At 37.4% G+C, this 27,779-nt stretch overlaps 1 protein-coding gene across 4 annotated transcripts in view; it reads left to right on the top strand.

The window, feature by feature from the left end:
- NAA16 (N-alpha-acetyltransferase 16, NatA auxiliary subunit) overlaps positions 1–27,779 on the top strand; it is a 71,286-nt gene that overhangs the window by 29,718 nt on the left and 13,789 nt on the right. For 2 of the 4 annotated variants that reach the window (XM_063335035.1, XM_063335036.1), the window contains exons 8-9: positions 1,033–1,128; positions 4,824–4,930. In XM_063335035.1, coding sequence (XP_063191105.1) covers positions 1,033–1,128; positions 4,824–4,930 — 203 coding nt within the window. Of the gene's footprint in view, positions 1–1,032; positions 1,129–4,258; positions 4,419–4,823; positions 4,931–15,085; positions 15,254–27,779 lie in introns of those variants that run through there. The other 2 variants (XR_010071106.1, XM_063335043.1) reach the window with 2 other exon arrangements.

Below are 27,779 nucleotides of genomic sequence, written 5' to 3'. Positions count from 1 at the left end.
TAATAATGCTACTTTATTTTTTAGGTGGTCTTAGGACTATTTCCTCCCCCATGGTAAGTTCTGGAGCTCCAACTTGTGACTTCAATTAGGGCTTTTATATGCTTTAGTTCCAATCCAAACATTATTTTAGTGTAACTCTTAGAACTGTACATCTCTTGGAGCCACTGGGTAACATATTCCCCCCCCTTCCCCAACATCTGAGCTCAGTGACAAGACAAATTATTTTTCGTATGAAATTAAACCAAACATATTTATTAAATATATGTTGTGTCGTAGTCTTGATCTGTACACTCAGTTTTACTTAAATTGCTTGATCAATTTAAAAATATTCAAGCAAAATTGATCTTAATTATGTGAAAATGGCATTTCAAAGCAACAGATTAGTTTTATTTAAGTTGTACCACATTGGAGCTCCAAAGCATATTATGGGGGAAAGGGGAGGAGTGGGAAGAAAAAAAAAAAACCTAGCAGAAATAAAGCTACTTAAACATTAAGGTATAAAAAGTTCTGGTGCTCAGTACTCACACTGGCAGTGTTGTGCCTTGTTTTTGCTGCCACCAGAGGACCTATAATAAAAACATGCTTGCATAGTATGTTATTTGTATGCCTATGACTTAGAAACACAATATATTTCTCTGGATGCTTTAAGTATGTCTAAGACAGATGCATAATGAAAAACAGTTAATTGAAGCTATGAATGTCAAACTACTGTGTGAATGGGTCTGCACAGCTTGTAACTAAAAGAAACCAAACTTTAGTACTCTATGATTGAATGTGCAAGGTAATTGTTCTGTCTGCAGTTTCTTTACTGTGATTGATGCTGGTAGTTGTGTATTGTACATACAGTTTGTTTTCAATACAGTTGTACACAGTAATGTTTATGATTAACTGGAAAAAATAGCTTGAAGTATTTAATTGTTCCAAATCCAAACTGTATAACAAATGTAGCTAAATTAATTCTCAACACTTAAACATTTAGAAGAATAGATTTTTGTCTCTGTTACTTATGTGTATTATATTTACTGATAATAGGCACTTTAGAAGAGAGGCTTCAGATTTATGAAGAAGTTAGTAAAAGACATCCCAGAGCAGTTTCACCTAGAAGATTACCTTTAAACTTTGTTTCAGGTAACAAGTTGCATATCTGTTCTGTAATAGTTTGTTTGGTTTTTTAAGTTTTCATCAGGCTGTTGAATACCTATTTGTACATGTACACAAATCAAACCTAGGCATTTTTCTTGCAATAGACAAAATTATTTGTTATGTTTTAGAAATTGATAGAAAAAGTTCATGTGCTCTAATGGTGATACGAATGATGTAATGTTTGTATTGATAAAACTACAGTATGGAATGGCATATAGATTGTAGGAATTCTTCTACATAACTCTTCCGCATCATGCAAGTTTAAGAATTGTAAGTTAAAACGTAGAGGGTATAGCACACTTGAATTAAAAGTATAGGGGGGTGTGTATATACCTCCCCCATACCTTTTAATGTTTTATATATAAACTGACTTACATTACTTATGAACACTGAAAAATGTAAATGATGCATATAACAATCACAATAGCATAGGACTAAGAAATTTCCTATCAATTTTTGTACTGGTGGTATACCAGAAAATACCAGATCTTTTTTGTGACTCTGAATATCTTACTGGGTGTACAACATATTGTTGTAGAACCATTAGAATTTAAATCTACAACATGAACTAACTTTGTGCTGATAATTTAATAAGAATAGGAATAAAAAGCAGGTCTGCAGTGTTACATAGCACAAACTTTTAATTTTATAGCAAAGTTCTTTCAGTGACTCTATCTTTTCAAAAGTTTTATTGAAATACGGTGCACAAATATCCTCAGTTTTGGAGTGAGTATGTATATACTCTTTAAAACAGAAAGCTATGATCATCCAAAATAGAAGGAAGGACGCTAAATGAAATGGTAAATCCCATAAAAATTTACACTTGACATGTAGTTGTCTAGCTGCTGTAGCTCCAGTAGAGAACTTTTGGAAAGAAATAGAAAGTACACAAGTTAAAAACTTCATGACAGCTAGATATCTTAAGTTCAGCTGCAAATTCCCAATGTATCTGCTCATGCTTTTGGTTTTCTGAGGTTAGTTTTCTGTTTCTCACTTACTGAGCACCACATATGTGTACCTTAAATGCTACAGAGCATAGCTAGTCCACTTTTCTGTTGTTGCTCAGGAGTGTGTGCATACACCTCTCTTTGTAAAATTACAAGATTTTAACTGCTTCATAAGAGATTTAGACTTGAAGTTAACACTTGTGGCTTACTCAGTCCCAGATGTTTCAGTTTCTTTGAAGACACAAGGGCAAATTTTAAGGCAGTTCGGCTAGATTTGAAAAGCTAGGTGATAAGTAATTGTTTTCTTCTTGTAATAAAATTATGATAATGAATAGCAAACAAGGAAATAACCTGCAAAATGCTTTTCCCTGTCTTTATTAATAGTGTGTTTTGCTGTTGACTTCATTTATTTTTTTCACTGGATGTTTTGCACTGTTACCTTACAATATCTGACAGTGTAGTTTCACAGCTAATGTTCATTTAAATAGAAATATGTTTGGTAATAAGGATTAGTTGTTCCTGCTATAGTATTACTCTAAATGAAAGCAAAATTCATTATTAAATCAGTCCAGAAAAAAACTCATAAGTAGACTGCCTTCTGCAGTGTTTCATAGCACGTAAGAATTTTCTGGAATTAAAACTTTTGTTTCTATTAAGCTTGTATCAGTTATGATACAGTGTTTTCGATCCTGTAGAAATTAATACGTTAGGTTTACATCTATTTACTAAATGATTTCTTGTGTTTGTAAGTACAGCAGATGAGGCATCCTGTTGGCGAAAGTTAATAGTGAATGTGAAGGTGTAGAAACAAACTTCTTTTTTTCAGAAATGTATTTGCAAATTTCAATAGGGTAGAATTTTTGGTGAAACGAGGCTGTTTGTTCCAGTGTGGTCACTGACCGGTTGCTTGCAAAGAACACTGGTTGATTCAGAATTGGCTTAAAATACTTTAAAGTGCAGGGTTGTATTAAAAGAGCAGCCCTTCCCAGACTTTGTCAGGCACTGCATCTTAATAACCTTGTATTCGATATAGATCAGCTCCTTGATCCAGTTAGAAACCACCTTTATGGAGGAAGGCTGTTCCAATTAATTTCAGTTTTAGATTTATTTGTGCTGCTGTGGATTCACTGTTCCTGTGGACAGGTCTTTTCTGTGCCTCAGAGACTAAATTTTGAGCTGGGCTTCATGTGATAAGTGGGTGCCTAGCTGTATGTTTTGCGTATTTCAGACATTGTTTTAAAGCTGTTCTGCCTTCTAAAAATATATATGTAGTTAATGGAAACTTGAGTCTTGCTTTCCTAAATTCTGAATTACAATTCTTCCATCAAGAACATAAATGAGAATAATTCAACAGAAGAAACTGAGAAACTGAGATTGGTATATTTTTTTTGTCATATAGGGGAGTTTCTTATAGTGCAAGAAAACAACTTTTAATTAACCCCTGTGTAATGAAGCATGTGCTTATAGCCCAGTTATGGATCCTCCTCCATAAGTAGCAGGAGTTTCTATGTACAGCAGTTTGGTTTAGTACAGCTAGAGAAGAACATGAGGTACTCGTATTAGTCTTGGTAACAGTGCTTGATATAATAAGTGTAGGGAAATTAAGAAATGGTGGAAATACCTGAGAAACAATGTTATATACAAAGCAGTAGTATCCTCATTTTCTGAATATCTCTACAACACTGTTAATCAAACTTATTAATGCATTCTTAATGAATTGGAGTTTTTCGACAGTTTTGCATGTGTATATGTTAGCGTTATGTGAAGTGCACTACTTCCTTGTTTAAAGACTTGGAGAGGACCACAGTAGAGTAGGCAGTGAAGTGTAGCAACTTCATCCCTATGCAAAGCAAACAATACCAATTAAAAATTAAAACCAAATTGAAACAACTGAAAACAACCACTTTTCATCATAGGAATAAGAATGTGAATAAGAATATAAGAATACATTTTCATCCTGACTGGATATCTTCTCTTTGAAGTCCTGCTTTTTTTTTTTTGAGATAGCATTTCTCAGAAAGGTAGCATACTGCAAGTACTGTGATTTTTACCTGAAAACATGATTAAATCACACTTTTAGCTTTTTGCCAGTATATTTTGATAAAGATGATTCTGATGTGGTGCTTATCCTTCTGAAACCCAGTCTTTTATTCTGTTTCTGATTCCAGAAACAATCATATTATCATCGGAAGTCATGTCCTACTCATAAAAAATAGGACTAGAAGAGAGGTAGAGGGTTCATTTCATCCATCCTTCTCCCTCAAAGCAGGATAATTTATATCTGCACTATTCCTAACACACATTTGTCTAACTTAATCATTAAAACTTCCAATGATGGAGCTTTTACAAGATCTCCAAGGTAATCCATTCAAGTGCTTAGTTATTCTTACCATTATATTTTTTCCAATGTTTGTTTAAATAGCCCTTGCTACATCCTCTGTAGCCAGCACTTAATACTTTCTCTTTTTAATAGCTTCTACAAGGTTTGAGGACTCTTACTGTGTCTTCGTCAGCAGTCTCTTAAACACTAGCCATTTAAGCATTTTAGTCTGATTTATTTTTTTTTTAAATCTGGAGCATATTAGCATCTTATTCTTAAATAACAGGAAAGATGAAAACCCTTAATCGCAGTTTCTCAGTTGCTCTATTACCCAAGTTGCACAGCGATTAGTGCTTATATTTATACAACGCTTGTAGTCACTGACATGTAACCAAATACACTTTTGTTTCTAGGTGAAAAATTTAGAGAACTAATGGATAAGTTCCTGAGGGTTAACTTCAGTAAAGGCTGCCCACCCTTGTTTACCACTTTGAAATCTTTATATTACAATCCAGAAAAGGTAAAATTTAGTATTTATTTGGTTTTAATGAAGTCTTCTTCTATACTGAATTTCTAATGTATTATCTGTTTTTGTATGGACTTTTCCCTTGTAACTTACCAATAACTGTTGCTGAACACTTTTCTCATTAATGTGCTATTTTGTGCTATGTGAAACATCACTTGTTGATGCTTAATATGTATGAAACTTCACTTCTGTAGACAGTTGATGTCAAAATATTTGAAGTTGGATTGGTGCAGAATGCACTGAAGTTCTTGAAAAATCAAAGATAATAACTTTATTTTTGTATACGTTGAATGCAAGTGTGTCAGAATTCTTTCAGCTTATGGTTTATGATGTCACCAGAAGTCATGATTTTAAAATATCACACAGATGGCTATTGTTCTACATACGTTTCTGAATTGCATGGATGTATTATTTACCACAAAGGCTTGTTTCCTGTTTCAGGCTTTGGCTAAAACTTTAGTGCTTAATTTTTGCACTTCCAAACTCTCCGAGTTTTGGCAAAATTGTGTCACATTAGAACTGTTTCAAATGTAGTTCTTTGTTGCAAGCTTGTCAGTAAGGTATAGTAAAAATAAATTTTCAAACTAAATCGTGTTACTAAAATGTGTCAAAAAAAAAAACCCAAACCCCAAAACAACAACAACAACAAAAAAGCAACATCAGAACAGGCTCTGGTTTGTTATCTTTGCTACAAGCAATAAAAACTCTGGGTATTCTAATCCATTCATGACTAGGTAAGAAGAGGTTTTTGTACCTGGAAATACCCTAAATACACGATGCAGCTTTTTAACCAGCCTTGGATATTCCTTTAATTGGACTAAAATTACTCTTCTTTCAAAGAGCCTCTTTGTTAGTTGTCCTACCATGAATTTTTTAATATGCTTATGTCTGGAGAATGTATTCTGTACTATGTCTCCATGGTTGACATAATTTTAGTAAATTCTGGTATTGTGTATAGTACAAGGTGTTCTACAGTGCCTACTGCTAATGCAGACTTTCCAGTGTAAACTTCTGAAACTGGGTTGAATTATTTTTTTTTAAATTAAGATAGACTGACTACCTAGACAGAAAGACAGTGCTGTGAAAGTGTTCTCTGCTATTTGAAGTATGAAAATCTAGAAGTTAAGATACAAATAAACACATTTGGCTTGCAAAAAGATTTTAGCACTCAATTCTTTTTGAAATGATGGGTAAAAAAGATGAGGACTGCCATGTTTTGGGACAGACTTACCCAGAAAGCTGCCTTGCTGCGAGTTATCTTCACTGACTCAAATCAGCAGTGCTCAGAACTGCCAGCTTAATACTAAAAAGTAATTAAAATTAAAATCAAGAGCCTCACAACTTCCAAATATGCTTGGTTTTGTTTGCACTGCTAACTTCTGCAAAAGCATTTTCCTCTTCCTTCTCATCCTTCTTTTCCCAAGAGAGTCTCTTTCACATTTCACTTGGTTGGGTTTTCATGAAACTGCAGCGTAACAGAAGGGACTTTGAAACTTTAATTTTAGTCTCTGACAGTTAATATTAGAATTGCTGTAACTTAGGGGTTAGGGGGCAGAAAATTGTGTCAAACTAATGTGTGCTACACCTTTCAGGAAAATGTTATATGTTAGTATCTGACTGGTCTAAGTTCTGGTGCTTAATTCTAGCTTCTCACATAAATTATTGGTACATTTTGACTGAAAATACAAAGAATTGTGGTCAGGATCCTGTTACGTGTACTACAAAATACCTAGGAAACAACTCAATTCTCTACAGGTTGGGAATGAGCAGTTCCCTCTTATTTCTTTGGAAACAGGTGTAATTTGGTGTAGTCAACTGCAGTTGTATTTTGAAGTGGCATAGATATGACTATTTTATGAAGAGTTTGTTTTTAAGCCTAGAGAATTCCTTCTTTCTAGAAGTCCAGGTGTGTCCAGGATCTTTCATAAACCATGGCTCTGGGAAAAGGTCAAATAAGCAATATTTATATTAATAGATGTTTTCTATTTATATGTACTTAGCTCAAACAAAGTCCTGCAATATTTTATATGTAGGAAAGGAAAATGTAAGTTAACTCAATACCTGCACAAATACAGAGGGATTTAAAAGCAGACTGTAGTCTACTAATACTAGTTAGCGGGTTTTGGTGAAATCTAGCTTCAGGTACATGGAGCTGCAAAACTCTGGGACTTGCCCAGATCAAAGTGAAGACTATTCAGGGAGGTTTTAGAAAATCTTCAGTACTTAGACTGCTTAGAAAGACTCCAAATACGAAGGTTATAGGTTGGAAGTTGCGCTTTGTCTTCCAATACAGACACTATTGTGATAAAGATCTGAACCAGATTTACTGTACTTACGTAAGTTGTAGGAGTAACATCAGAAAATTAGTTGGGAAAAATTCTGATTTTTGGCCTATGTAAGGAGTTAAAGTTCATCTGTGTTTTTGTGATGACCCACTAGCTGTGTTTTAGTATGTTAGCATTGACTTGATCAAAGATCCTTTAAGCAGTTAAAAGGTTTAAAAGGTAAATTGCTCAACGAGTAATCAAATCCACCAAGAGCACCCTGGAGTAACTTTTAATTTACACATTAGCCTAACATTACATTTGACTTTTTTCTTTCAGCTACACTTATTTTTGTTCTGAGAAATGTTTTGACAAAAATCTCTCTCTGGTACTATTTTTTACATACTTGTTGCACTTGTTACACTCAGGCTTGTTTTAGGGAGACTAGAAGTGTGGCTTTTGAGGTTGTGATTCTTAAAGTTTTGTGCTCTTATTCTAGTCTGATAAGAAGCATGTGAACTGTTCTTTGTCTGCTTCTTCCTCTTCGTCAAGCCCCCTAGACTGGGGGGAGATAAAAGTAGTAGAGACTGAAGGGTGAGAAGCTTGAAGAAATGGAGCTTACAATTGTCTTTTGCCTAGAAACTGTGCTATCATTTAAACTTCATTGAATGTATTGTGCTGTGGATAGGGCTTTTGATTATTAAAATGCTGTATCATTAAAAAAAAAAATCGTGCCAGCTGCTCAGTATCCTGAGTGCACTTCTATACCATGTTGTAGTATAAAATCGACCTAATATTGAAATAAGAAAGGAGCATTTAATTGCAGGAGGAAACATTGGACAAAGGCCAACTGAAAAGGAGATGTTTGTTTTACCACTTTCTTTAATACTGGCAACTGATTTTTCTCCGAGTAATGTGGGATGAGTAAGAATACAAGTTTGTTCTTGAGTGATAATTGCTATTATGCTCACTGTTTGCAGATACCAAAGGCATGCACTAATAGCTTCCCAGCTTGCTACGTTGGTACACAGCCAGATTCTGTGTCTTTCCAGCTGAAGAAAAGATCAGTTAAAGGGTGATAAGAGACTGTCAGACTGAGTATTACTGTATTTTCCAGGGTGTCTCATTCAAAACAACTTTGTAATACTATATAGAGTATGTTCACTGGTATATCATTGTGGATATTGAGTCATAGATCACTTTTAACCTACAACATATTAGAGAAATCATTTGATGAAACACAGTCTTGATGGCTTTGTTCTTAACTCTAAAAAGAAAAAAAAGTAAGAATAATGATCATCACTGTATCTGTATCTGGAGTGACTACTGGAGTAGCCACTATTTGTTGTGAAGAAACTGTCCAATTCTTCCTTCTGTTCATTGGATGTCAGCCTCTAGAGAATGCTGCAAATACAGCCTGGGGCTTTTTAAATGTGAAAACTCTTGGTCATGATGAATTAGTGTAAAGTGAGCATCGTTACGTAAAAGACAAAGCTCATAAATGTAAGAAGTACAGTACCAGGTTCTACTTAGCTGTTAGGGTTGGAGAAAAGACAGGAAATGGCTGGTCTGAACAAGAGCTGAGACCTTTTGTGCAGGTTACCAGTGTTAAGGAGCAAACCCGCATTCTGAGATCAGTATTTACTTTTCTCAACTGATCTTGTTGTGTCTTGTAAGGACAGTATGTTTGACTTGTCATGTCAAGTAGCTGACTTCTACGTTGCTGAAACATCTAGCAGACTCTCAAATACCACTCAAATACACACTTCTTGTATGGGACAAGTGCAGGGAAGTATCTTTTACATGTAGCAAAACAGTCACAAGCAAAATGCAGAAAACCCTCTTCATATCTCTTCAGGAAAACTAAAATTCACTCACTTTCCTGCATAAGCTGTTACCATATGTAACATACGTGTTGGATTGGGTGGATAGTGGTTTCATTAGTGTGTATTTAAAAAGTATGATTTTACTAAAATATGGATAAAAAGAATATTGTTGATGTTTTTGTGGTGTTTATAGGTGTTGCTATCTGTCATTCAGAAACAATTTGCTGTTTTCTGTCAAAAATAGGAAATTCAGTCTTCAGAAGAACATGCTTTAATTAATCTACATGAATCAAATTTTAATTAGTCATCTACATTAATCTATGGCTGCTAATTTGAAGGAAGAAACGAAGATGGGGAAAATATGAGTATAGACTTAAAGTGTTTCTATTCCATGTATTAAGACAAATGCCAGCAACCTGTGGTTCTGTTCTTCATCAATATCTGATTTTTAAAATAGCTTTTAGAATATGGAACCATTACAGAGATTCCACAGTAAACACATGCGCCTTGGCCATGAGTTCAGTCACCTTCTCAAATACCAGCCTGTGCCTGTTCGTGCAAGTCTTCTTCAAACACACTCTTGGTTCCGGCTATTGCTCAAGACACCAAGAGGGAACCCTGTGAATATCCTGCTGCTCTGCAAAACTCCTTAAATTAATCCCTTGTTTGTTTCTTGGGACATTTTTTCCCCTTGTTAACTTTATTTGGATAATTTCTGTCACAAAATGGAAGAATTTGGGGGGAAGAGTTATCTAGAAAGGGAAGGCACTCTGTGCTAAATCCCATCATGGTGATGTTTAAACTGCGGATTTAGTGTAAACTGTACCCTTCATACATTGAATCTATGCCTTTAATTGGCAGATATGGCCGATCTTCCTCCGAGGAAGGCGTGCCCCAAGCAGCTACTTTGTAGGTTGGTTTGGGTGTTTTTGCCTTCTCAACCTGTGTCTTTCCCCCATCCACTAGCACCAAGACAAGCATGGATATGGTGATACTTTTATTCCTGTCTTCTAAGTATCATTCACTCCTCTGATAGTCGTCTCCTGATCTAGGAAGTGTCCTTCCTAGTAAGGAAGTAAGGCAACTGCATCTATTCTGTACTTTGTGCAACAAAACAGCAGTGGATGGTTCAGCTGACACCTAGTTGATGCCCTTAGTGCTGTCTTGGTGATACTTGCCTTTATTCTTTTACCCGTCCGAGAGTGGATTCCTGTTACACATCAAGGAAAAGCAGAAGATAACAATTGTCAGTGACTTCACTGACAACTTTCACTGTTGTGGTAAAAAAACCCACCAAAACCCAAACATCTTCAGCGAGGCCCAATTCAGAGAAATTCGAAGCCTCTTTCATGGTAATGCACTTCGTCATTTTTCCTAACAAGATTCTCATTTCAAACTCAACACCTGTGGTAGACTGTCTTAAAGCCTTCTTGAGAGTTGCTGAGAGAAGGAGCAGGTTTGGTATACCAAGGCAATAGAGAATGTACACGTTATCTGTGATTTTTTTTTTGAGAGCGTATGGGTGTCACTTTCATTACTTTATTAAATACATGCTTCTCAGTGAGGAGGATCATAGGTTATAGAACATTTAAACAGATTGGATGTGCCCATGCCTATTAGACCTGATGAGGTGTGTCCACAACTACCGACAATGTCACTACACTGCCACTTCATCTTTGAACAATCATAGTGATGGCTGAAGTTTCCTGAGGACTGGAGGAAAGCAAATGTCACTCCTGTTTTCATGAAGTACAAAAAGGAGGATCTGAGGAGGTTGTGGGCCTTGTGAAATCAACAGAGCTTAATCTCAATCCTTGTGAAGTTAACAGAGCAAATAATCCTGGAAACGATTACCAAACACACAGAGGACAAAGTGTGGCTGGGAGTAGGTAGGATGGATTTACGAAGGGCAAGCCATGCCTCGCTAACTCGATAGCCTTCTATGACAAAGTTACTACCTCGGTGGACAAGGGGAGAGCAGTTGATACTGTTTATCTGGACTTCAGCAAGGATTTTGACACTGTCTCCCATAACACAAACAAACTGTTAAAGTACAGCTTAGTAGACAGTAAGGTGGACTGAAAACTGACTGAACTGCCAGGCTCAGTGTTGTGATCAGCAGCATGAAGTGCAGCTAGTGTCCCCATGCAGTTAATACTGGGGCCAATAATATATAACATCTTCATTAGTGACTTGGTTGATGGGGCAGAGCGTACCCCTCAACAACCTTGCAGATGACACAAAACTGGGCTAGTTCTGGGTTCCCCTGTATGAGAGCTACATGGACGTATTGGAAAGAGTCTAGAGACAGTTGATGAAGGGACTGGAGTGTTTGGCACATGAGGAGAGGCTGAGAGCTAGAATTGGTTAGCCTGGAGAAGAGAAGGCTCAGCTGGAACTTTACATGTATAAATACCTGAAGGCAAGAGTGCAAAAAGACAGCTAGCTGCTTCTCAGTGGTGCCCAGTGAACAGACAAGATATTATGAGCACAATTTAAAATATAAGAGAATATTTGAGCAAAAGAAAAGACGCTTTTATCATGGGGGTTGTCAAACATGGGAGCAGGTTGCTCAGAGAGGTAGTAGAGTTGTCATCCTTGGAGGTAGTCAAAATGTGACTTGACGTGGCCAGCAGTAACCTGCTTCAGCTGACCCTGTTCTTTAAAGGGGGGGTTGGACTAGCCGGTCAGTAGAGGTCTCTTCCAACCTTGATCATTCTGTGATAGTATCTTCTTACTGGGTTTCACCTTCAAGTCTAGGACCAGCTTGTAGAGTTGACTTGCTAGCCAACAAGCTAGTCTACGACTGCTACTTCAGTATTGGGGCAAACGTGTTTTATGCAAGTCTGGCAACACTGAGATCCTATAGCAAGCCATGTGGAAAGGCACAATAAAGATGGACATGCCTCTATATATATGAGTGTCTATATACAGAAGCATTGAGATCCCTAATCTGGATACTGTGATTTGGAATCTTTGTGATTTTTATATCTGTTTGCCAGCATAGCCCTCCTAATCAGTTCCTAGAATTTCTTGCTTCTTCCTTCTCAGACCATTCATACAGGCAAAACCAGGCACTTGTTGCAGAATCTGCCTTTTAGAAATGGATTAACCTCACACAGAGGTGAATTACTGCAGACTTGCCTCAGTATTAGGTTAAATGTGAGTACATGCATGGTTCACCATGTGTCAAGTGAAGCATCTGTAATTGCTGCTTCAGGGTAGGGACTTTCCAAAAGAGCAGGTTGTTTATTCAAGAGTGAAGTGGGGTTAAGCTGAGGACGCTATCTATAGATATGAAGGGATCTAATCATTATTTCAGTGTAGTCCTCCATCCATCATTCTTGATTTTGAAGCTCTTTAAGTGGCACATATGGCATCCCTGTTTATTTCTGCGGTGTTCCACAGTGCAAATTCTAATAGACAATGTAATAATTTTGCATTTGGTGTTTTGTCACTGATCATCTGCTTGTAGTCTCACGTAAAGAGAAAGAGCTGTATAAAGAATACGTTGAACTTCCTAGAAATTAGCAGTCAGTTGGCCAAGCTGTTGATGTAGCTGTTCACTGAAGTTGAGTTTGCCCTTATCTAGTTGGTAAAGGAAAAGTGGAGATACTGATAAAATTCTAGGAAACTCATAGTTGTGTCCAGGTTATTTCTCAGGTCAGATAGCTCACGTTCAACTTGAGTAGTTGCCTGCTGATGGAAACAGTCTGGTCCAGCAAACCTGCTGATGTTTGTAATGTTATTGATGTGACAGCGGTGGGATCGCAGCATGCTGTGCTCTCACTTTCGACGCCCTGTGTTAATGCACAACTGTTGGGAGGTGCTCAGTGGAGCTGTTGTTTTTAATGCTTCACAAACGCCACATGCTAGGCTTTAAATGAGGTGCTGTATTTCGGAGATCAGTACTTCAATTTTTAACGACTATTATTTATACTCACTATCCCGAGTACCTGTTGCCGCCTTCTACTCTTCAGTGGCCTTTTACCCTAAAGTAGGCTGCTCTATGAGATGTGATAATGCAAGTCCCACGATCTGTCATCTTCATTTTGGAGTTCTGATTTATGTAAATTCTGCGCCAGAAAAGTTCATGGTCTTTGTATACTCTGTGTGTTGAAGGTGAGAATAATGGGCACAGAATCTGTACGACTCCAGCAGATGATGCTACTCAGGGAACTGATGCGTGAGCGTGCGTGTGTCATGCAATTCAGAATGGATTATCTAAAGGCCCTGACTCATGGACAGAGTGGTTCACGTTCCCAATTGTCCATTCCACCCTTGTCCTTCAGTTGCCACTTTTGCTGAAAGAACAGCGCAGGTGTTTGAGTACCAGTTTCTGAATCTATGCAGCTTTAAATTTGTACTCGTTTTGGGTTCCCTTAATACGTTGCGCTGTTTAGCTAAAAGCGCAGCTGCTCAACAAACCATTTCTGCAGTGGCAATCTCTAAAAGATGGCTGGATTGAACATATGAAAATTAAAAACACTAGCTGTCCTTCCCTGAAAAATCCACTGGCATAATTTAGAAAAAAAATCACATGCTACGAGAGAGGTGTTTGTGTGTAGTGGGGGCAATGTTGATAGTGTGTTTTGAAGAACTGCAGTTTTTTCTGGAAAAAAGTAGTTTCTTTTAAGAACGTTATTGAAAACATGTACTTCTCATACTGCTTTTGGAGATTTATCCACTTGATTTTCTTAATCTTGCCATAGAATACTAAGCTTCTGCATCATCAATTCATAAGCATACTGTGGAGGTAATTTGCATTTTAAAGTGCATTTGTCGTCTTTTCACTTTTAACCATGGACTAAGTAGTAAGAATTGTAGGTGACAGTTTAACTAAAATGAGTTAATTATAAGCAAGTGAGATACATGGGAGGATATCAGAGGAGGCTATAATAAAAAGGCAGCTTCACCCTACATAAGGAAACTTGTGAGTTTGTGTTTTGAGTTTTTTTCACTAACAAGATATCCTGCTTTCCTCTAGAACTTTGAAGTGTTATCTAAACAAGACGTGGCTTTAAAAAATGTGAATATAGTGGAATTTTTTTTACTTACGGTTGATACTTCTAAAATAGCATGAAAAGTTTCATTTTTTGTGATTTGTGGAGCCTTTTGGAATAACCACTTTACTGCTGTGTAAATGAAAGGTTTTGAAATGTGACTGAATATGTGTTTTATTTACATGCTAAGCCCCAGAGCATTTACAAGGAAAATGTCTCAACACAATACAGTATGTGTGTACATTAAATACTTTGGTATGGGTGTCTTAATCCTTTTCTTGGGTATAGGAGACTTACTATCTAGCCACTGGGCTTTTCTTCTTTTATGCTACAAGTGGTTTTACAGTTTTTATTCTTTGCTTAGTGCTTTAGTTTTGAAGTTTGTTATTATTAAAAAATGGGTATCAGCAAAGTAGCCATTCTCCTTGAGTTTTCTATAATGCTAAACCTTTAATTTAAAAAGCCTGCTATATAGCATGGAGGCTTATTAAATTTTTTTGTCAGGCTTCTTTTAATTTCTAAATAGCAAGTATACTTGGCTATTTGAACTACATTTATCATGTTGATATAATAATAAAATTCACACAGTTGACACAATACATATTCTGTTGGGAAAAAGCTGTAGTCTTTTTTGCATATTCAAGAAGCAAAGTCTTGTGTTTAGGAGTGCCACTGCATTATTATGAGTTGTTCATGCAAAGTTACTGTTCAGGGTGAATGTAGCTCTGGCTTTTGGTAGAATGTTTCTTCTGGAAGCTGATAACCTGAGGTATAAGCAATTGTATGGGATATAGTAATGTTCACATTCTGTAAGCTGCTGTCCAGATGTATTAGAAATAACTGTGAACAGCCTTATTTCTTATTGTTCCTCACAAGAGAAGGATCTTGAAATGCTACCCTCACCTATCCAAAAAAAGTTCTCTTTGTACTTGAGCAATATTCAGAAATACTCTTTCGTTCCCCATACCTGCTGGTCTCTGTGCCCATGAGATAAAAATCCAAAGAGTGAAGATCTTCAATTAGTCAACATCAAGGTTTGCGTCGATTGTGTTGCAGGTGCGTTGATTCCATTGAAGCTCGACATTAGTGCACATGTGCCCTTTTTCTGAGTAACTAAAAACATGGAGACTGTGAGGAAATACTGGATGAGAGAAAATGTCTGACTGGAAGAAACATCAGAAACAACAGTCTCAAAAAAAGGTGTAAGACTGTCTACACAGGAAGGTAGGCTGTCTCCAGTGAAGATCTTTCTTTAACCCTTTCAGGAAAGAAGGCATTTTCCCCTCCTTGATGTGTAAAGCTAAAGGAATTTAAAGCAAGTTGCAACTGTTTTCGTAGTTAGATGCCCTCTGTGAACTATTGGTGGCTTTCATAAGGAAGTAAAAAATATTAGTTCGGCTAGGAGTCATTTTAAGAAGAAATAATGCTGTAAGATCAACCAAGGACAGCCTTTTGTTCATTCAAATTTTAGAAAGTAGTGTCTTTGAGTTAAAATTCCAGGAGGGGAAATCTGGTAAGTGGACTTGCTCAGGATCTGGTTAACAACTGGTACATTCATAGCAAAAGATAGTATGTCTGCTATATAACTGTAGCTTGAGGAGGAGTAAGGAAATTACGTTAAAGTAAGTGGAGGAAGGAGAAGGATGAGAAACTTCATTGCGGGTACTGCCAGGGTAGGATGCTTCCACTCTGTAATAAGAATGGGTAGTGTAAAACATGATGGCTGAGAATTCGGGTCCCTGAGGTAACATGTAAACCAAGAGCCAACCAATGTAGCAGCTGACTTACAAACTACTTTATCAAGAGAACTTTTTTAGTCTTGAGTGGTCTATATTGGGAATAACTGCTCCAGTTACTCATCTGAAGACCCGCAAGAAATGCTTTCAGTAACTCTGCTGGTAGTTGCTCCTGTTGATGCTCTCCTCATATGAAACTATTTGTTTTCTTTTGTGCTGTCTTAGCGCGTTTGTTTGCTCTGAATTTGTATTATGAGTGTCTTAAAACTTTCAGTACAAACTTGTACTGCTGTTGCTAACTTACTCCATTGTGGCAACAGTTTTATGGCTTGATCGTTAGGAGTAATAGTAAGACTGGAAAGTCAAGTGCTCTAAAATGAAGAATACTATTTTTTTGAGTGTGTTTGCACACTGTGGTATAATACAAATCTTTTGTTTGTCAGTTTTCTCATATGCTGTGGTTTATGTCACATCTCGCAAGTTATTAGTCTTGACACAGTACAATAAAGAGGGGAAGTATTATCCATACATCACAGGCAGTAAGATGTCAAGGCCAAATTCTGCAGGCATTGAGCATATAGCTCAAGCGTTATGGTTTATGGGATGTTGGGATGTTCATCTTCAGAAGCATTCCCTGACCTCAGCTGATGCGGAATGCTCAGCATGTTAGAAAATCTGGTTCTGGATGTTTTAAGGCAATAGGAAAATGAAAGCAAAAAATCTGTTTTGTGGGTGTCACTGCTTTACTACGTTACCCTGTTTCTTTCCCATTTCATTCATACTCTGGTATATGTTAAATGAGGCAAACACTCTTCAGGAAAAAATAAGTAACAAAAAAACTTCATGTTGTGTTGTTTAGTATCTGTATTTCTGTCACTTTAGGGCAGCTCCTTGATTTGTACCTTACAACCTGACGTCTTTAGTGTAATTCAGGCATGTGACTGCTGTTGGAACAGTAAATCTGAGCTAGCCGGTCATTTCTGAATTTTAGTAGTGTTTTTCTTCTGTATTACAATGATATGAAGAAAATGTCAGGTTTTTTAACTTATCAGATATTTTCAGTTCACTATTAAGTGTAGATTAATTTGGGGTGAGGTCTCAGTCCTCCATATGAAGGGCTATCATAGCAGAACTTTCTGATTTATCACTATGTAACTTTAAGAGTCCGTTTCATAAGGCTCTGTCATGTCTGTGACGGTACGTCTGGGGAAAAATAATACCCCATTTATGGTCTGTTTATCCTTTTGGGCTAATTCCTAGATGAAAAATGTCTAATACATTTAAGCAATGTGCTTTTTCTAGAGATCTATCTTTGTAATCAGGAACAGCAGATAAATGAGTGGGCTTCTCTAAGTTACAGGCAGGCGTCAGTAGTAGGCTGGCATGTCAAATGTCTATAGTTTATTTTGAAAATGCAGTGAAAGATCAGTGTTTGGAAGCATAAAATCAGAAAAGAAACTTAATCAAGCCTTTATTAGCCTTTTGCGCAGTCCATAGGTTTTTATTTTAATTTTGTGTTGTACGTTTTACAGCTTCACTACTGTGGGAGAGTTTTCCTGGGACAGCCTGTTCTGTCTGTGATGATGTTGTCCTACTGAACACTGGGTTGCTGCACAAAAGTCTTCTAAATTGTGTAACTTCTCACTGGCAGTTTTGTAAATTGCTGATCTGAGGTAGCTTTCAGTTCCAAAAAAAGATATCCTATGTAGAAATCTGATATGAACATCATAGTAAAATCAGTTTATATTTTTGATACAGCTGAACACTAATGTTCGTACTTGTAAGTGTTCTGTAGCTTTACGATAGGCAGTGTATTTGCTGCACCTGTAGACAATATACATTTTCTTTGAGGTTTCCTTCAGTTTTTGAGGGAAGTTAAACTTTGTATTATATAGATAATGTAGCTAGATGTGTGGTTGAATTTGAAAAATTATTTAATTAATTGTACTTTTATCATTTTCTGAATGGAAAGATGCTACATTTTATGGAAAAGACTTGAGCAATTCTGACAGTTCCCAGCAATCTCAAAGTTAAGACCTCATTTCCAAGTCTGGATGAATCTTACATTTTTTTCCATCTCAAATAGATGCCTAACAGTTTGTTCGTAAAGATATTCAAGGATTATTGCTTTAAATTAACTTTTAAGGAGTTGTTTTAATATTCAACTCGTTACATTTGAAGAACTTAAAATTCACGGCTGTCTCTCGTATTTATTGTCATCTTACTTCACGTTCTTAACGTGAGGCTGATCTTGTATTTCTAATAATGGTTGCACAGTTCCAGAGGAGCTTGTGCAGTTGTGCTTTCAATGTGTAAACATACACATGCTAGATCTTTCCAAAGCAGCAGTAAATTCTTTAATGAAGAATGTTCTTGTTGTGACTTATTTGCCATTCTGCCGGGGTAGTCAGTTCTCCGCAAAGCTGGTGTACTGAGCAGCTTTCTCCTAGCTGAGAGTTCTGTCCTCTGAGAATAACTCAAAGTGCAAAACCTGTTATATATGGGACAAAATATGTTTCCAGTGCAGACGTTCAAGACAAAAACTGGTTAATGCAGTCACATATGACTAGAAATGTTGTGTGGTTCAGTCAAAATCACAAAACAATCGGTATGTTTATCAAATGCCACTTGTACTATAATCTTCCCAGTTCATTATGCTTGTACACAGCATGCCCTAAAAAAGAAAGCAAGCTGTTTCAACAGAGCAAATGTACAAAATACCATGTCACAAGTTACTTTTTGAATGACAAATAAAAACTAAACTCATTTAGATAAATGGAGGAAGTTTTTTCTTCTGGAGTTTAGTATTTCAAATAGCCTGTGTGTTCATTGGTGGTATTGACACTAGAAAAAAGTATCACCTGTTTTATTTCAGGAGTAGCTGTTATCAGTGCTAGCAGCAATAGACAGCAACAGTAATCTTCACTTACAGGCTAAGTTAGCTTTATCTTGAGATGCTAAATCAGAGTAGGATTTGATGGCGTATGTTGTCAGCACAGATTACTCACAAACTTACTGCAATGCAGCTGTACTGTTCAGGAAGACATGCAGTTTACTAGCAATGACGTGTATCATAAGGCACACCTCAAAACGTAAGCCAGGGCAAAAAGGAGCCCTAGTTATGCTTGCTTTTTAGCAAATTTTAAATTCTGAATGTATCTGCCACTGCAATGGATGTATTTCGCGTTTGAAAGTGATTACAAGTCATTAATGGAGGTGTTTAGTTGTAATGAACTAGTGTAAAGAAAAATCTAAAAGCTAATAAAGCTCATGTCTCATTTTTTCTATGAAAATATACAATAAACCAAAATGCGTGAACTTCCTCTGAGTGTAGACCACCTCTAAAGAAACATATCCAGTAGAAGGCTACTTTTTCTGCTGCTTACAAAGCATGTAACTGATTTCTTAGACGGTCAGGGATCAAAGAAATCTATAACTTTCCAAAGTTGTGGGGTGGGTTAGTTTTTTGCTTTTAATTCAGTTTTGTTTAAATACAGTACTGCAGAGTTAATGCTTTGTGGCTAGCCAGTCTCTTTGGTGAAATTGGTAGCTCTTTGGTGAAATTCCTGAGAATTATGTCTGCTTAGCCACTATGTGCTGAGAAATGCTGAAGTTGGTGACTAACGATGATACTATAGGATTAGCTTTATAGAAAAGTAAATAATAAAAAATTCCTACTAGCTGGGTCAAGATGGCCAGTTGCAAGCTGACTTGGAAAAAGGGGTTTTTACAGGTAGTTGAAGTTGACTGTAGAATACCTAGCTTCCCACTGAGAGGGACTGCAAGGTTCTGTGCAGCTGCTTAGCGAACTAGATCAAGGAACACGTCTGAATGAAAACCCACTGATTTTTATTTTATTTTGTTTGGCAGTTGACTCTCATTTAGGTCAATTTAAAAAGACTGTGGAACCTCCCTTATAGATGTGTGTTTTACTGCAAGTGACAGATTTTTGTCTTGCCGTGTGTATGCATGAGCATACACGTGCATTTAACAGTGCTTTTCTTAGGGAAGCAGGAGTGAGTATTGATGGCTCAGCTGAATAAATTTAAAAATAGATGCACCTATGTCTGAACTGCTGTTAGTTTCAAAGCAACACTTTCATTGTGTGTTATACAAAATAGTAAAGCTTCTTACAAAAACATACTTAGCATCTGTATGTGTCAAAGATACATAGGAAATTTAAGGAGACTTGTGTTAAGTAGAAGGCTGCTTGTCATGTTTTCCTGTTTATACTTGCATGGCATGAGGTGGTCAAATAATTTGTAATGGATTGTGATTTTTTTTTTTATTGCATTCAGATGTTAGCCACATAGTAAAATGTGCAATGGAATTCTCCGTATGAGGCTGAGTAACCTTTCACAATTGGAGTAATTTATTTGAATAGTCTCTGTGGGCTAGTTCCGTGGTTCATACCTCATTGGGTGGGGTAAATCTGTATGCGCTATACTACAAGTTGTCGAGCAGAAACTCTTCAAAGGAGACTAAGGAAGTTGTTGCAAGTAAGTGAGTGCATAGCTGCTTTGAGTAAAAATGGAAATATTCACTCATTTGCATACCCTACACCTTTTCTGTTTTACACTGATAAATCAGAGTGTCAATATCTTATGTTTAAAGTAGGGGACCTTTTTTAAATAGTGGAGGAACATTGCTTTAAAAAAAAAATCAAATCAGTGTGAGCCTTGCTGAAGAGGTGTTTTGGTTCTTCTGTGAACTGTGTCAGTTTATAAATGTTGTGATCTTAGATATTCTTTCAGTTAAATTTATAGTAAGTCATAGGAAATAGCACTTCTTTAGGTGGCTGCCCATATACACCTCCCTGTGTGGATACACTGTAAAAGTCTGAACTCAGACCTTTTGTGCTGTGCCAGTGTGCCAGCTGGCTCATGTGTTTGGCGTGCTCTGTTCTTTGCTGCCTTGATTAAAAAGCACATCTCGATTTATGCCAATCACCTCTTGGCTATAGATGAAGATGCTTCTTGTCTTCATTAGGCTGTAGTAAACCCCCCGCCCTTTTTTCCCTCAATGTAGTTAATTGAATTTATGAGCTTTTTTACTCCATTGTCAGCATCTTTATTTGAAACTTCCTTCCTTTTTTCAGTATTTCCATCCAGAAAGGTATGGTCAGAGTGTCCTGGATTGAAATACCGTTAATCATGTGGTGGGACTGTGCTAGATACGATAGGTGATCAGAAGTGTGCCTCTTTGACCACTTGTAATATTTTTCAGGCCTCAAAGTTCACATCTAAGTGTCTGCATTTGTAGAGATGGGGACTTCAGGCTGGCTTTGAACCCAGGATCCTCCTGTACAGCATCTCTAAGGGCGTAGAGAAGGGTGTACAGTTCCTTGCCAAGCTGTATGTCTGTCTCTTCCATCACAAGTAATAAAGTAGCCCTTTTCAGGGAGGCTGGGAAGGTGCCTCTGTGAGCAAAGGGAGTTTTGAAACAAAATTGTTCAAGAAATATTACTTCAGAAGATGTTCTTGTTTGTGCCGTCATTGTATTGGAGCTTTTTTTAGTGCTAAACTGTTTCTGAGGAAGGTTCTGTTCAGAATGGTGTGGAGAGCGTAGCATCAAAAGAAAAGCAAGGAACCAACTCTTTATGGTATTCCTATTTTGTGGGTTCAGCTCCCCAGCTTTCAGCTCTGTGTTGGCTGGTTTTGTGTGTGTGTGTGAATGATTACCACGGTCTCAGAAATGGACTGATAATGGAGGCAACTCAAGAAAGGTGTGGTTTAGTACTGGTATTGTGTGCCACAGACCAGCCGCTAGCACTGTTCAAAATGTTGCCATCAAAGGCTTTCTCCAGAACTCTGAGCCAGCAACTGCTTTCTTCTTTTTCCGCCTTAACTTATTCGGTACTAAATTCGTAAATATCTTTCAGAGTGGATTGATAGCGCTTCTGCACGTTGTAAGCACCTTCTTATGTCTCTATTAAATAACATCTCATTGTAGCAAAGACTTGAAGTATTGACAGCACTCTTACGGACTGGTTTTTATTGTTGCTTCTCTGTTTCCCATGAAGCATTTAGGGTATTGCCTCAGGGTATGTCCTGGATACTTCTTTCTGTCTTGTGAAAGATACTCTTAATAATTTGATCACAAGGGCTTTATCTGTTAACGTCAACATGATTTTCTTCTGCCCCAGGGAAAACAGTTTGCCAGGGCTGCTGTTGAAAAGGCTTAGTTTGTCATTCAGTCTTTAGGTATCCCATCTTTTCTGGATGATGAGGAGTTTTTTGAAGTTGCACAACAGCAATTTCCTTTAGGTACTCTGTAGCAAAAGAATTTGCAAATGTTTTCTAGGTATTTTGAAAAGTACAACTATCTTTCGATTTCTCACACAGACATAAGGATCCTTAGCAATTCCAGTGGATGTCTCTCATGCTGTGCTGGAAAAGCGGTGTCACAAAGTCAACTACATCCCACTTCCCTGAATAAAGAATACTTTTCTTACTCAAAGCTTTTACAATACTGGTGGTAGGAAATACAGTCAAAATTCAATTGTACTTTGTTTGTACTTGTACTCTTTGTTTTTTCCAGGCTAAGTACTCATTCTAGATGGCTTTTGAATATAGAATGATCCTTCTATGTCATCTTTCTCTTACAGTTTAATTCAAGAGCTTTCTGAAACAGATGAATCTGAGTAGGTGAGATTCTTGTGATAGTTCTATTATTTTTTTTTTTTATATACCTTTCTGCTGTAATTACTGAGAAGTAAATACCCGAGGTTTCATAAGAGAAGCCTCATTGGGTCACCTACTGTAAGCTGAAGAGCTGTTGTCTAATTTTTCTCCTGTAGCCCTTTGTGGATGGTTATGAAAGGAGTTAACCATAGTGTTCCCACATGGAAAACCCTCCAGCTCTGTCATGGGGGTCTCAAACTTGTAGGATCCATTGAATTCTATTTGAAGAACAATTTGAAAGCTTGTAGGTTTGACACTGAGGTGAGGTTGGACTATTTTCTGAGACAGCAGCATCCTCTTAAAGACACCAGTTTTGGAATGGGTTGCAGTGAACCGTGCAGCTATGTTTGAAGCAGGAGAAAAAATTGCTCTCATTAAAGTAACGGAATAATTAAAATTATTCTGGATGCAATACGAAACTGTGAATAGCTAGTCGTTATAATTTTCATTTCTCTTAAAAAAAAAACAAAACAAAAACAAAACCAAAAAAAACCCCAACAAAACAAACCAAACAAAAAACCCCAACAAAACCACTAACCACCACCACCCTACCCCCAAATGCAAAACAACAACATGCAAATATTTACCTTCTGGTATGTATGATTATTAGGCATTCCTAAGGAAACAGTCAAAGTGGTTTTCTAAAGTGTCAGTCTCCTACTGTGTGGTAATTCCCAGAAGTCATCCATTTGATGCATGATGGTGATGGGCTATTTCAGTGATTTTAATGTCACTCTGCACATATTTGTGCCAAGTTATGTGTGATTTGTTCTTGTCTACTGTCTTTTTACTCGTCTGCACTGTTTTGTATCCTTTTCATTGTTGATGGTGTTCAGGGCAAGATAATGTATCCGTTGCCTGTGTCTCAGTAATGTAAATGTGTATTAATTTTGTAATAGTTAAATCTTTTTATAAAACAACATACTAGAGCACATCTTTCTAAAGTATTTATGGGATTTGGTTGAAGATTCTTCCGCACGAATGTGTAACTAAACTTTCTTAACTTAAGATGACCATTGCATTTATATCTACAGGCCAGTAGCATATTTTCTTGTTTGGGCAGCCTTATAAATGCACCTTGAAACTTTATACCTCAGTAGCAGTATTCAAACCGTTCCTTTTGGTTGTTTGCCTTTGAGAACAGTGCAGATAATACTGAACATGTTCTCAGGAATTCAAAAGGCAGGGGCTGAAACCTGTGCCAAATGTTAAACCTATGGATTGCTTCTGAAACTGCCTACAGTAGCTTTTAATCGATTTGTGCACTGGAAGTGCTGGCACCTTCTTACTGATTTATACTGGCAGCAATTAAAAAAAAAACTTAAATTGTGACTGATAAATTAACAAGCTGAATTCTTGGGGAAAAAAAAAAGCTATTGGCACAGCTTAAGTTTGACCACTTTATAGTACATTACAGTATTTCTGTATGATTGGTATTGATAATTCAGTTCCTTTTCTTACAGTTGTTTCACTGAAGAAGGAAATGCAGTATTAGTGTTTTGAAGGTTGTCGTTGAAACAGAAGTCTATTACAAAATATTTTGCCCAGCTGCTGTAATAATAGGTTATACAATCAATGTAGTAATTTAACTTCCATAGTAATGAACCAGAGAGTTTTAGCCTTTTATTTGAAAAATTTGCATCCCTCCTTTGTGCTAGTGGGTGTTGATTTAATCTTTTATTGCATATTTCACCTCACCTTTGTTATATGTTTCTTAAAAACCTTTCTGTATTGCCTCTTTTATTCCTTTGTCATTCCGTTCAACTTACCTCCTACATGGAGTACATAAAAAAAAAAAAAAATCAAACTAGGATTTAGCCTACTGAAGTACGAACACCTCATTTTGGATCCCCATATTATTGTTCATATCTTCAACAATCCTCTTTTGCTATTTGTCTAAAGAAAAATTTATGTGGTAGTAGTCACCTGGTGTATGGCATAGCATGCAGCACAGATTGCCATTTAATGACTGGCCCGTAGGTGCCACCATAACAGCTACAAGGCATGACAAAAGAATTCTAGCCATCAGCCATTTACCTGGAAAGCAGTAACCTTCACTTAGGCTGTCCCATACAAAAGAGGAGACAAAATATTTCTCAGTATAATCAGATAAGTAAAAAACCCCTAAATCTCACAGGAAAAAGTAATTCAGAATTGGGGTTCAAGTAAATTGGGTTTCTGTTGCTTACAGTTTAAAAAGAAATTAAGATGTGTATGCATTATATTTATTTCAGTCTCAGTTTTGCTTTTTTTTTTTTTGGAAAAAACTTAATTTAAGACATTTACTTATGAAACCATAATTTCCAATTGAAACAAACTGCACAGAAATGGGAAAAAAAAAAAAAAGACCATTCTGGCCTTTGTGGAGTCTTTGTTTCAAGTAATATGGAGTGTGGAAGATTCTTTCTTAACTTTCAAGATTATTACACTTGACAAGAATCTGTACTGGTTTGTGAGCATGTGCAATTTTAACCTTGACATAAGGTACAGGAGGGAAAACAAGCACTTCACTTGTCTGTGCTAATGGGGAAGGCTAAAGCCCATTTCCCCCTTCTTGCATTCGTGCTCATTGTTCTTTTGTAATGAAATTAAAGTTGTAGGTTGTAGGTCGTTGACCTATGAAGAGGTTTGAATTTTGATTACTTAAGAGCCGTCTGAAACTGGTGACCCCAGTTCTGGAATTGGCTCTGTTCTTGTTGTAAAACCTGAGATTTGCTGATGACTTCAGTTATGCTTTTGTAATACCTTAAGCTTTTTCAGATGCATGGCAAGGGAGTAACTGAAACTTTTTTCCTCGAATAATACCGTTTTAAAGTAACTCATCGTCAGTATCATGATACTTCCAGGTACCTCGGCTTGATTTTTAGAAATTGTAACACATGATCTTTATGAAGAATGCTGCAGTGTTTAGAAATAGTCAAGTATTATTGTCTTAAAGATGACAGTGGTGACTCTAGAATACAAATAATAAATGGTAGTAAATCCAAGAGACACAGTTTACTACTAAACTTGCAGTTGATATGGACACAGAAATTAGGGTTCATATTTCCAGATCATTTATTCCCTGAAGCAGCACATGAACCTGAAATTATTTTCCTAAATGACTAGCAAGACACAGAAGCATAAGCATAAAAAGGGAGAAGGAAGATTCCGAGTAGGCATGAGAAACAATGATACTGTCACTTTCATCAAAAATGTCTGCAATAACCTACCTGCCTGGTTTGCATGACTTTTGTAGCTGTTGCTTTCACAGAATACTTTTTTTCTAGATGTATTGTTCAAAGTAGTTTTCAGAATGACAATTCCAGTGTAATTTCTTGGAATATAGAAGCCAAAACCACTGCAGAGTGAATTTGGAAAAACTCAGCATCTTTTAAAACACGATACAGCGTGGTGTTCTCCATCGCATCAGGATCAGAGGGTTTGAGCCAGCAGTGTGCCCAGGTGGCCGAGAAGGCCAACAGCATTCTGGCTTGTATCAGGAATGGTGTGGCCAGCAGGAGCAGGGAAGTGATGGTGCCTCTGTACTCGGCACTGGTGAGGCCTCACCTCGAGTGCTGTGTTCAGTTCTGGGCCCCTCTGTACAAGAGGGACATTGAAGTGCTGGAGCGTGTCCAGAGGAGAGCTACCAGGCTGGTGAGGGGTCTGGAGACCAGGTCATATGAGGAGAGGCTGAGGGAGCTGGGCATGTTTAGCTTGGAGAAGAGGAGGCTGAGGGGAGACCTCATTGCCCTCTACAGCTACCTGAAAGGAGGTTGGAGAGAGGTGGGTGTTGGCCTCTTCTCCCAGGTGAATAATGACAGGACCAGAGGAAATGGTCTGAAGTTGTGGCAGGGGAGGTTTAGATTAGATATTAGGAGGAATTACTTTACTGAAAGAGTGGTCAGGCACTGGAACAGCCTGCCCAGGGAGGTGGTTGAGTCACCATCCCTAGAGGTATTTAAGAAACATCTAGATGTGACACTTCAGGGCATGCTCTAGTGGCAGAGATTGTAGGTTGTTTGTTTGTGGTGGTTTGGGTTTTTGGGGGGGTTTGGGGGCTTTTTTGGGGTTTTTTTTTTGGTGTGTGTGTATGGTTGGACTCAGTGTTCTCAAAGGTCCTTTCCAACCATGAAGATTCTGTGATTTTATGATTTCACTGGTGCTGTAAGCTGATTGAAGACCCTCCAGCTAAGAAGAGCAGCTTTCTTACTGCCTCACTGCCAGCTCCCTCTGATGATGGAACTAGTAATTGGGCATCTGTACGCTGAGGGTGGAGCAGGGCGTAAATCACTTGTAACCCTGGCTACAGCCACTAGCACTCACCCAGAGCAGGGACCAGGCACATGTGGCTTGGAGGTGGTGGCACCATTCTTTTTGGTGGTAGCATGGTCTTTGTCCAGCTGTGAAGCCATTACTCCAAGTGTGCATTAGTGGGGAAAAAAAAAATACATGTAGAGTTTGGTAGTGGTGTTTGTTAAGGAAATGAAGGGCTCTTTCTCACTTTACACACAGTTCATTTGCAGTCTGGCTGCTCTCAAGGGAATTTGAGTTTACCAACAGCCAGATGAGAATAACTTTGGGAACACTTTGAAGTTCCAGTGAAAAGCAGCAAGGAAATAACACTTACTCTGTTGCACGTACACACTGCAAGCCTGCTACCTGAAGCAGGTGCTTACTTCTGCATTTAAACTCATTTTAGAGAAGAGAATCTTCAAAGATCTTCTGAGGTTGTTGAAGGTTTCTTTTAGTAAATAGCTGTCTGCAGTCAGAGAACAGCTTAATGCATTTATTTGCCTTTGACTTGTGACTTCTTCACGTTCTTTTATCACTCTGTAGTTATTTGAAGTCTAGTAACACTTTATTGTATTTGAGATTTTGCTACCAGAAACCATTCCTTAGGAGACTTGCCCAGAGCTTTCCAGAATGCGTGTGTGTTTATACGTTTTATTACACTTTTGAGACATTTACACTGGCTGTGTGTGACTTGGGTGTGTCACTTTCTCTGCTCTCTTTGAAACAAAATGTTTGACATTCCTTGCTTATTGTGTTGAATTAGGTTAAATAAAGTAGCATCCTTCAAATTGTATATTTTGATCTTCAAGAACAAGATTTATTCCCTTCCCCTCCTCTCACAAAGTGTATCTTGAAGTGGATGCATGCTTTTTTAAACTTTGATGTCTCTCCATGATATTTTTTATTTTACTCTTGCAGCCAGCTTTTTTTTTTAATGTAGGATTGTCTTACTTTCAACCATTAAAGTGTTAGGTTTTTACTGTCTATAGGTTTCACCTAATTGGTGAATGTAGCCATTATCCTACTATGCTTACAGTCAGATCTTAATTTTTAAAT

Source organism: Chroicocephalus ridibundus, chromosome 1, assembly GCF_963924245.1.
Source record: "Chroicocephalus ridibundus chromosome 1, bChrRid1.1, whole genome shotgun sequence".
Classification (NCBI taxonomy): Eukaryota; Metazoa; Chordata; class Aves; order Charadriiformes; family Laridae; genus Chroicocephalus; species Chroicocephalus ridibundus.
This window is presented reverse-complemented; position numbering and strand designations above follow the sequence as displayed.